Source organism: Montipora capricornis, chromosome 14, assembly GCF_036669925.1.
Source record: "Montipora capricornis isolate CH-2021 chromosome 14, ASM3666992v2, whole genome shotgun sequence".
Taxonomy (NCBI): Eukaryota; Metazoa; Cnidaria; class Anthozoa; order Scleractinia; family Acroporidae; genus Montipora; species Montipora capricornis.
In genome coordinates, this window is record NC_090896.1 from 44,786,902 (window position 1) to 44,798,504 (window position 11,603).

The 11,603-nt window shown below is 36.0% G+C and overlaps 1 protein-coding gene across 1 annotated transcript in view; it reads right to left on the bottom strand.

Annotated features, from left to right (window-relative positions):
- Positions 1 to 11,603, bottom strand: part of LOC138033756 (adhesion G protein-coupled receptor L4-like) — a 207,703-nt gene that overhangs the window by 186,526 nt on the left and 9,574 nt on the right. The window contains exon 2 of the mRNA XM_068881566.1: positions 11,248 to 11,277. Coding sequence (XP_068737667.1) covers positions 11,248 to 11,277 — 30 coding nt within the window. The remainder of the gene's footprint in view (positions 1 to 11,247; positions 11,278 to 11,603) is intronic.

The following is an 11,603-nucleotide window of genomic DNA, read 5'->3' on the forward strand; positions in this document are numbered from 1 at the left end:
AGTATGTGTAATCAAATATCGACGAGTGAAATTAGGCAATAATTTCACGCACATTTTGTCAAAATTCAGATAATTTCCCAAGCCTTTAGGCGAGGGAAATTATCAGAATTTTCACAAAACGCAAGTGAAATTATTTCCTAATTTCACGAGAAAACCATTTGATTACCTTTTAATGTCATGGGTGACAAATTATGCTCACAACCGCAATTATAACATCGCTCAAGTACTTTATCCAACTGCTCAGAAGATCATCTCCAGGTTTTTCTCAAGGTTATTTTCGTCACACCACTTCTCAAAAACCGTCACCCAGTTAATTGTGTTTTTTCGCACATTTAAATTTTCTGCCGCTTCTTTTAATTTCGTAACTTCTTCAATGATCACTCTCTTAAATCTTGACGCCATCTTCACTTTAATCGAGATTCAAAAGATGTTACCATGGCAATTTTATAATTAACGTTGAAATTTCGCGGCAAAACTAAGAAGTAATATGTCACCCATAATATCAGTATAGGTAATCATCTGGTGACGCGTGAAATTTGGGAATAATTTCACGCGCTTAGTATCCCATTTCACATAATCTCCAGAGCCTTTAGGAGAGGGACATTACTTGATTTTGGACAAAACTCAAGTGAAATTATTCCCTAATTTCACGGATATACTATTTGATTAGCTATTAATAACATGGTGACAAATTACTCCTTAATTTTCAAACCTAGATGCCTTTTTACCACTATATGAAAAGTTGCCATGGCAACGATGTAATTTCACATGTGAATTTATAAATTAACGCTGAAATTTCGCGCCAAAATTAAGGAGTAATTTGTCACCCATCTTATTAAAGCTGTAATCACACTTGACGCAAAAACAAGGTAATAACTACAAAATAATGATACAAAACCTATTGCTAGTTTCTGCATCAAACTTCTATAAAAATAATGTCACAACCTTCCTGTCTCCCGTAAGAAACTAAGGATTCAATCGTCAGTTATACACTGAATTCAACATATAGCATCTTTCCTATAACACTTAAGAAATCACGTTCCTTTCATTACCATCCGTATTACTGTTGCGTTTGTACTTATAAAATCTGAACTTTCTCCGTTTTCTTATTTGTTTTCTTTTTCTCACAAAAAATGCCTCAAACCAGCTACAACACTTTGAAAAAACAAACATTAACGCAACAACACCTTATTACCTAAAAGCAATATTATAGAACCATTTCAAACACCAATTACTTCTGAACAACAAGAGGTCATTTTTACGAGGTAAGAAATTATTCAAAAACTCTACAAAAAACACCCTAACCTTATATTTCGGCTAAAATTGCTTTTCCTCAAAACGAATCCCTTGATCTCTAATCAACACACCACGATGAACTTTACTCTCTTCAAAGTTTCCCAGATCAGAACATGCATGCAACTGTTTATTTTGTTAAAAGTTTCCCCTCAACTTCTTACATCATAAAAATGACCGAATTTTGTTAGGCGATAATTGATATTTCAAATGGTCCCATAACATTACTCTTAAGTAATTTTATTTTATCTTATTTTACTAGCTTTGCCTTTATGATACTAAAAAAAAACCAAACGTTCACTCAATATATACAAAACTGTGGCAGGGGCATCGCAACAGCTGAATAACAAATTAGTGCAGGCCCAGGAGTAAAATATATCTAAAAAAAGAAAAGAAAAAAAACACTTTACATGCAGGTCTAGAAATCTTGTGAAGTTGCATTTTAAGCAAATGGTTTTAGAAGTTCGAAGATTATCCAAATTGTAGTTTATTCTAATAGCACAAAGAGTAGTAGTCATAAAGAAAACGGATTTGAAACAAGTAAGAGTAGCACTAACTAAGTTCATTTTGCCACTGAGTACGTTCTAAATTCTGGTTGTTCCAATAAAAAAAAATTCTGGTATGTTGTAGTTCTACATCTCTTGGGGACAAAAGTATAAAAGCTACTAGCGAATGCTCGAGTCGTTCTACCGCTTTCCCGCACGACGAGAACAACGAATGGACTAAGGTGGACCAGATTATGCGTAGTCTTGTAAAAGAATACCATGTCTAAGAATTCATGCCAATAACATACGGCAAGAAGATCTAAAGATATTAACCTTTCCTTATAACATATTTCTCTGATAGAATAAATTTGATTGCACGCCTTTGAATTTTCTCAAGTTTGGAAATTAAATCTATTATTTGAGTTGCGTAAGCAAAATGCACACGCACTAGCCCAACACACAAAGTGCCGTATGTAGAAATACTTCAAATCTACCTAATATTCCTCCTTATATATCCTAGCAACTTGTTAGTACGTACAGCTTGATGACAGACTTCAGTGCGCCAGGTCAGGTTACAGTCTACTAAGACCCTGAGGTCACGCTCTTCCACACAGGACTGCATGGTACGAACGTTAAACTCATAGCTTGAGGAAATAGGCTTGTACTTCCTTATGATAGATTGCAGCTTACATTTCTTCTCATTGAATGCTAAACGGAAAAACGTACTCTGAATATCTTGTTGTGAAGCGACGCCATCATCCTGACACCTCATTTCCTTATAAACCTTTGCGTCGTCGGCGAACTTCACCACTTGAGTCTCGGTAACGACGTCATGGAAATTGTTTACATGTAACAGGAAGAGAGCAGGACCAACAATGAGCCCTTTGCAGGATAGTGATCACATGGTACAAATCCGCCATACTGGGACGCAAATTGCCCACTGGGACATCTAAAACCAAGAAAATTAAGATTAACTAGCTTTGTTTTAGATGTCCCAGTACGCAATTTGCGTTCCAGTATAGCAGATTTGTACCATTTGATCACTACACTGTAAACGGCCCATTGAACCCTTGATAACGTGGATATGAATATGGGTACGAGACTAGCACTTCACATACACTCCAATTGTTGAGTCTGTTCAAATATAAGTATTACACGGCCACCGTTTGCAAAAACATAACCCTTCTTCCACTCATTATAAACATAACTACGTGGTAAGAAAGATTTTCAAATTAGTATCACTCTTCCCTCATAAACTTCAATGTACTCCTCCATGAATGCAACATAGTCTTAATAGATCTATGACACACTAATAAAAGTTCTTTTCAACAATACAGCCTTCAATAAATGTCTTTCCCTGCTGTACATTAACAACATACACACCATAGTTTATTATTACTTCAAAACGTTATCACAAGAAATCTTCATATTACTAAACTATGTCATAATTATCACTTTATCCCACAAATGCACTTAATTACATGTACACCGATTTTAATAAGCACTACCAAATATCTCCTTGCTCTTCTCCTCAGTCGACTCAAACAAAGGCATCCCAAACTACCCTCCAAAGAGTGCGTTTGAACTAAACATACTTGCACCTTATCTGAGAAGTCACGCAACCATATCCAGTGGGGAGGGGGGGAGGGATAAAAAGAATATAAAATGAATGAGGATGCTCATCACACCTTTTAGGACTTAAAAAAGCGGTTTTGGTACTTCTTACGCTGTTCAACCTCAAAAGGTCCACAGCGGGAGCTTTAGCAATATCTGTTAGGATATTGAGCCAAAATTATGACAAGAAACATTTGGCAATTACCTAATTTTTAATGTTGTCTAATAAAAATCCATAATTTGGTACCTCTTAAAAGTGGAAAAAATTTCATCCTACACCCACAAGAAAGGATCTTGATACCTTTTAAGCGTTCTTTTCAAAATTTCCGACAAACACCTCAAAAAAAGAACTTAAATGTTACTCAACACGCGCTTTATCTTCTTCATTTTAACTTCTCTAAGACTTAATTTTCCAATTGTTCACAGTATAAAAAGGCTCCCAACACAAATCTTCCATTTTATTATACACTATAATCAAGAGCCTTGCTGTAATACAATTCACATCAGGAAAAAAATTCTGACTCTTAATCTAGGATCAGTTCAATCACTCTTCCTGAACAAAGGCTTTCTCATTCCCGTGCTCAATCACTTCACCATCACTGACAACACTGGCACCATTCCCTTGACCCTCTGGAACGACAAAATAAAAACAGTAATAATATACCATATTCCCATTCTCAATATTGAACTAGAGCTACAGCTTGCAATGGAGGCTAATCCGGGGAAATATATTAAAAAGTATATGCATTTGAAAAATCCCCCACATTATCCTTCATTACAAGCCACTTCAAATCCTGACAACACTATCACTAATGTGCGATTTGAGGCATTTAACCTTTTGGCCTCCTCGAAAAGAAATACATAATCAACTACATATATTTTAATTACACAACTTCACAAATCACTACAACCAACAATTCTATATTTTCAGTAACTACAGTAGTTTTCCGCAATACTTCGTCACTCACTCATTATATCAATTTAAAGAACCTTTGGTTAGTTTCTGCACACCTTATTTTTTTCACTCACGCGATCAACAACCTTTCTTTCAACGAAAACAAAAGAAACCTTTGTATGATGATAGAGTTCACTTCCCACAGAATTGGGTTGGAGCACAAACATAGCCATCACTTCTTTAAAAGACACAAACATGACGACCAAAAAACCGAGAATTGCATTTATCTACTAATTTTAATATGAAACCGAAGTTTTTCAAATTAGGGCCCCTGTTTGCTGTCATTGGACTTACTTGCTTTCATTTCATTGCAAAGCAACTTACCAAAGTTTTTCTAAATAACACCCTAGCAACCATTTTTCCAATGGTTGCTAGAGTGTTGTAAGATTTCAACTTTTCATCTTGTTGAAATCTGCATCTTTTGGCAAAGTTCAGGTTTGCAGTTGCTTCTTCCAAAATCATTTATTACCAGATGTCAACCAGGATGTGGCACGCCGATTTTTCGAATAACACAGTTTTTAGGAAACTTAATAAATATTCTATTTATTCAACTTATATTAAGGACACCCTTACTAATTCAAACGTATTTTTGCGCCATTTACTCAATATACGGGAAAGCAAACCTTAACAAGCGTTATTAAAATCCAAAAAAAAAAAAAAAACTGGGGCTAATCACACATTTTTCGAAGACAATCAACAATATTTTTAAAAAGCTTTAAAATACAAAGCAATGTATAACATTATTTTCCAAATTGAACCTTAATTATCTCTGAAAAATGCATGGTTACCCCCAGTTTTCTTTTTGAATGCCAAAAGTACTTGCTAAATTCTGCTTTCTCCTCATAGCTTCGAACCGCGCAAAAATATCCCTGTATTAATAATCACCGCCGATACGAAATCCGAATATTTCGAAATGCGCAGAACGTATCCGCAATAACAATAGTAGACACCGGTTTTAAGATTTCATCCACCTTACTTACAAAGCCTGAAAGACTCTACATGAATCAAGTAAGCGTTTTAATAAGCATACGCTGCATGTTGCTAGAATACAGTTTCGAACCCAAACTTAATGTACCTAATAGGCTTGCCCTCGATTCATATTACAACAGGCTCAATTATAACCCTCAATTTTATTACTAAACGGATACCTATACTGGAAAAACTTGTTTAACGAGGATCAAGTTCAACATGCGGTGGCTTCAAATAGTTGACGGGAAAAGAACAAAAGAAACTTCTGCTCGCAGAGTAGATTTCGTCAGCCACTTTAAATTCTTATCTAGTTTATTGCTCTAAACTCTTTCCCAGACATTACTAGCAACGTACAAGAGGGGTAAATCACTCAAGAACATGCTTATTAAAGCAAAACTCACAATTAAACGTTTCACAATTATTTGCAACCTCAAACCTACAAAACACAAACCGTCCAGGCCTATCACATTCTTTCAAATATTTCTAGAAAATAACCCATTCACATAGTCCATTATGGTTGTCCATGAACTAGAAATCAGCGAAATGTACCAACCCGGTATAACCAGCTCTCAGTAAGATACTCCCGGTCATTGATTTCAAACTCAATTTTTTATTCAATACAACAGAACAGATTTGATACTTAACTACAGTAAGTGGAAAAATTAACAGTAACTTAATAATTACAGGTAAATATACAAAATGGTGAAATCAATAACTTTCCTGAAATTTTGATATTTCATTTCTATGAACGAACTACAACAAATGCAAAAATCAACGGTACGCGTTCTACACCATAACTATTTCACTCTTATCAATTTAGTTGTTACAGAAAATAGTGAAATATTTCAAAAGTAACAATTTTCCTAAAATTTAATAGTTACAAACTACAACAAATCGAAAACATCAACATAAGCTTATCGTTTCCAAGTATTTCCTTCTACATCACCACACGTTTAACAATCCTTTTGTTGTTATACAAAATGGTAAAATTTTTCAACAGTAACAACTTTTCTAAAATAATATCATCTGTTGTGCTCTTGACTGACGCGCCGATCATTTCTTCAAGAATATCTTGAAATACTACAAAATGAAGAAATCCTTCATCCGACTTATCATTATTCTCGACCAAAAACTTAATCATCAAGTTCTCTTTACAGGAAGCGCTTCTAACAATGTGACCACAATGGTTGCACTTCACAGTTGCCGAAGAAGTAAGATGACTGATCCTTTTATTGCAGTGTACACGCTGCTTGAAACGCGAGAATTCTCCTATAGAGTGAATAGTCTCTACCTTCATTTCGAGGTCTGCAATGTCTTTTTCCGGTGTGATGTTTTCCACTACAAGGTTCTTCTTCAAGTTGTGATCAACTTTTCTTTCAATCACTGTATCTACAGTAGTGTTCAGATGAGCAGTATATCCATCTCTACGCAATCTTACTTGCTTGAACGTATATACCTCTTCTACTTTCACTTCTTCGATCTTGCTCTCCCACAGTATCAGTTTGATGCTGGCAGTTTCATCTGCAATGTAGCAATTCGTTTTTTTCAACTTTGAAGCCCCCACACTTTCTATTTCATTGTCTTTGTAGACCAATTTACCTATTACATCCACCATGTCCATATCAACTGCATTATCTAACATTGACTGCAAACTCAAATAGTTAGTGTCGTGGCCCTCACTGAACTGGAAGTTATACTCAGAAGTTGCTGGCGAAGACAGCTTCGTCATGTCGTTTATGAAGATAGTTCGACCATCTTTCGCGGTGTTATACCGTTCAATTTTCACTGCAGTTTTGGTACGAACTCGATCATCGAAAAAACTTCGCTTCAACCGTGAAAAGCAAACGGCTGGCTGTATTCCACATGCTGACTGAAGCTTAAGGTTGAAATATTCCACAGATCCTGACTTACTGCGTTTCAATGGGGACATACTTTCAATATAGGCGATTAGTGGCGAAGCTGGTCGTTTCTTTGAACTTTGAGATCCTGTAGAAGATTCGGATACAGCATTTTCATGCTTTTCAGACAAAGCTTCGTTTTCTGCAAAAACACTGAAGTTGTAATCGGCAGATAGCAAACTGTGTTCAGGTAAAGTTTTGTCTTGGTCAATTCCAGTTGCGAAGTCCTTGTTTTTAGACACAGCTTCTACTGTAAACGAAATGTCGCTTCCAGAAGAAATTTCTGTGGACTTCACTTTTTTCGATTTAGCAGCCCGAGACATAGTCGACGAACGCAAACACAAAGACTAAGTACAAACTGAAACTATCCCAAAACTACAAAATGCATTGCGAAGTATCCTTTGACAGATAAATGAGTTAATGCGTGCAGTTTTATATCACCAAAAGGATCGGAATCCTCCAATCACATAATGCCCATTTCTTTAGAAGAGAAGTGACCAATAGAAAATGCAGAAAATAAACCAATGAATGAAGACAGGATTTGAAATCCAATTACCTTTTTATCAAAACAAGTGAGAATTGTCACGTACAAACTTTTACTAGGGTAAAGTTCAGCTATTTGTTAACCAATGAAGTTATCTCAACAGTGTTGATCACGTGTAAAAATCTGGGAAAGATCACGAAAACGACCTTTTATCACGTGAATTCGGCGAACTTATCACCAAAGTGGCTAATAAAAGAAAATACATTTATTTTTAAAAGAACCGCAGGCGCCCCAAACTCATAACCCGATTTTGCAATGCATAACTATTATGTACTAAAACAGTTTAATGGTAAAAAGACTTAAAAATTAACTTAAGTTGAAAAACTGAACGTCTTTCTCTCGCAATAAACTTTTCCTATCTCAAATATGTTGTCCACTTTTGTTTTGTGTCGATTCATTAGCCATTACTGATTTCACTATATCAGCAATGGCTAATGAATCGACACAAAACAAAAGTGCGTTGTATTGCAAAATCGCCTTATCAGCTTGAAGCGCCTGTGGAAAAACTTAAGTCGTCAACGAAAAGATTAAAAATCAATCGCCTCTTGTTATAAACAACTGACAATTTTTTAGTGGCCTTAACTTCGAGTATTAACTAGCCAATCAATTTATATCCACACTTTTCATCACATGTATAAACCTGGAAGAAATTACAGAAAACTCCTTTTTGTCAAGTGCATTGTTGTAAACAACTTAATATTGTCACGTACAATACTTTGGTTAAGGAGAAAGTCCAAATGCATAACTCAAAAAATTTGTTTTACCAGTTTCAATTACGTCTAAAAATATAAAAACATCACAGAAAACAATTTTGAACACGTCAATAACCCATTTTACAGTTATTTCCTCAGTCACCTACCCTATGAAAGACTCCGAAACTGCCGGTGACATTGTATTGATACAGACCTCACTCCACATTAACAATATCACAATAGGATCATCGGCAACCTCACTTCAATTCTTAGCCCACATAACCTAGCTACAATGTAAAATGATCTGTTATGTAAAGTCAGTACCTAAATAAACAATAAAAGGAAACAAACTAGTTTTGGAGAAAATTTAAACCGTCAAGACTATGACGAAAATAATATTTTCAATTAAGTCGAACAATTCTCCTTAGTTGACCATATAGTTCAGTAGACTAAGTCGTAAGCATTAACTTCATTCTCTATCACCAATCTATGAATAACATAATCATAATATATGGATTTGCCATATGGCAATCCAATCTTAAAATCCGTATCATTTCCCGTTTCCTCTGTCGGAAATCAGGAAAGTTCCGTAATGGACTTGTTCCTATCACTCCCCTTCCACGTATTGCCTTTATGCCTAGAGTCCCCTGCACGACATAGCAAAAATGCCCACATTCAAGTAGATTTTATCCGGTGAACACAATACACCGTCTGTCTTGTTTATCCAATCTACCTTCCATTCTTTAGCTCCATAAGGGTACATTTTGTTTAAATATCCTCCAAAACGCCATTTGCGTTTCAATCTTCGACCCCATCCCAGGTTAATGAAATATTCTACTGTATCACACCACAGAAACCTACGCCTTTCTACTACCCCCTTAAATCCTACCAAAATACGCACGGAAGACTTTACGAAAAAAGACACCAATTAGAAACGAAGAAGAAAAAAAGCAACGCAGAAAAAAAAAAAAAAAAAACACGAACAAGTCCCACCCATTTTCCGACTGCGATTGCCATACAAGCAACCCAGTAAATAATGTTTTCGCACTCATACAGTGTTAGGGTGTTTGGCAATGACTACCAAAATTTGAGAAAGACCAACACGCACTAAAGGCAACCCAGTTTACGCTCACAGAGCGTCTTGTTTAACATTGGTGATAACAAAAGAAATGTTGAATGGTTGTTGAAGCAAAGTTTAACGCTTTGAAACTCATTCGACACTTCGATTAGGGTTGAGGGGGGAGGGGGGGGGGAAACGGGGAAGGGGTGTGTGGGGCAAACGCTTTCAAAATTACTGTCAAGTTAACAAAATCAAACGGATGTTGAAACAAATGTTGAAGCCCTTTACTCGGGCCTTAACGTTGCAGATTTGCAGAGAAAGGGAAAGAAATAAACAAAACTTGGAATTGCACGTGCATAGTCATTCATTGTTTTTCTCGTTAAATAATATTGTTTTTGTGGCGTTCAAATTGACGTATTGACGCATTGTCGTTATTCTTTTGTTTATATTCAAATTAGACCTTGATGCCTCGTTCAAGGCAAAATATTCTTTTGAATTTTAAGCTTAAGAACGAGGCATCAACGGCTAATTTGAATAAAAACAAAAGAATATTTAAGTGCCGGCCATTTTGAAAAACACTGGGTATGTTAAGGTCGTGCTCAGAGTCAGCGGGTACAAAAGGCGGTTTTTCCTTGATGTCATCACTGTCATGTCATGCTGTCATGTTGGTGTATTCCAAGAAAATGGTTGCAATTCACCCAAAGATCTGTCAATAGCACCATTCGATCTTCTACTAACAACTTTAAAACACCATTATTCACATAATTACATTCACCTAGGAATTGGTTGCAAACCATCCATATCTCGTACCTACTACGAAAGCTTGTAGGTACCATCCGGGTTGTTGAAAATCCGACAACAAAGTTGTGAAATCCGACATCCGAGTTGTAAAATGTGACATCTGAGTTGTGAAAATCCGGCATTCGACTTGTAAAAATCCGACATCCGACTTGTTGAAAATCTGACATCCGACTTGTAAAAATCGTTTTTGTGTCTTGGAAACTGATTTCCTTCCCTGCCAACTTTATAGTTGGTTGGAAGTTCTTCGCTTGTGCAATGAACAGGTTGATTTCCTGTTTATCTACGTCCCATATTGAGAAAACGTCATTAATGAAGCATTCCATATTGTTTGTTTAACTTTGCTCTGTAAGATTTTCACAACTCGAATGTCGGATTTTTGCAAGTCGGATGTCGGATTTTTACGAGTCAGATGTAGGATTTTCAACAAGTCGGATGTCGGATTTTCAGAACTCAGATGTCGGATTTTTACAACTCGGATGTCGGATTACACAACTTTGTTGTCGGATTTTCAGCAACTCGGATGGCACGTACAAGCTTTGGTACTACCGTACACGATATGACTATGCGACTAGGTTTGAATCGAATTCGTGTCTTTAGACTTCTCCAGTGTTCTCTTCCGTAAATGACAGCACAGTTTTCGTGACGTCATAGGTCTGTTGGGTTCTCGCGCAAAGTGAATGATATCTAATGAGATAATCATTCAAAAGCGTGATGTAGAATAGGGCACTCGATCATAGTCCATTACTGAGCGATCTGAGATAAAAAAAAAACCAAAAAAACCACAATAACCGCAATATTTTTTTGGCAATTAACATGTTAATAGCTGTGTTTCATGATTCCTTGAGTACGACAACATCTTATTCCAAAATTTTATTTCACCCGCGTTCCACCTGCAATTTAACCAACTGAATGTTGATTATGTGAAAAATGTCTTACCTTTCTGGACACTAGCAGCATTTTGCAGTGCTGTGAAGAAAATGAATAATCGTAGTTAAAATTTCATAAGATTTCTTCAGGACAGTGGGCGGAAAACGAAAATCGAGAAAATTTGAATCATTACGATGAGTTCGAAACTAGATGTCGAAATAACTTATAAGTCTAACTTATTTACATCTTTTTAATGAATTTTTTCTCAACATACTGGACAGCATCATGATTTGAAAGCGCATGTTTTGTATAGTCGATGTTTAAAATTTGATAGGAAAGTTAACACTACAAAAAAAATATATATATATCCGAAGAGCACATTTAATTTACAAAGTTTGCATGGCGCTTCGGGTGGTAAAATTTAC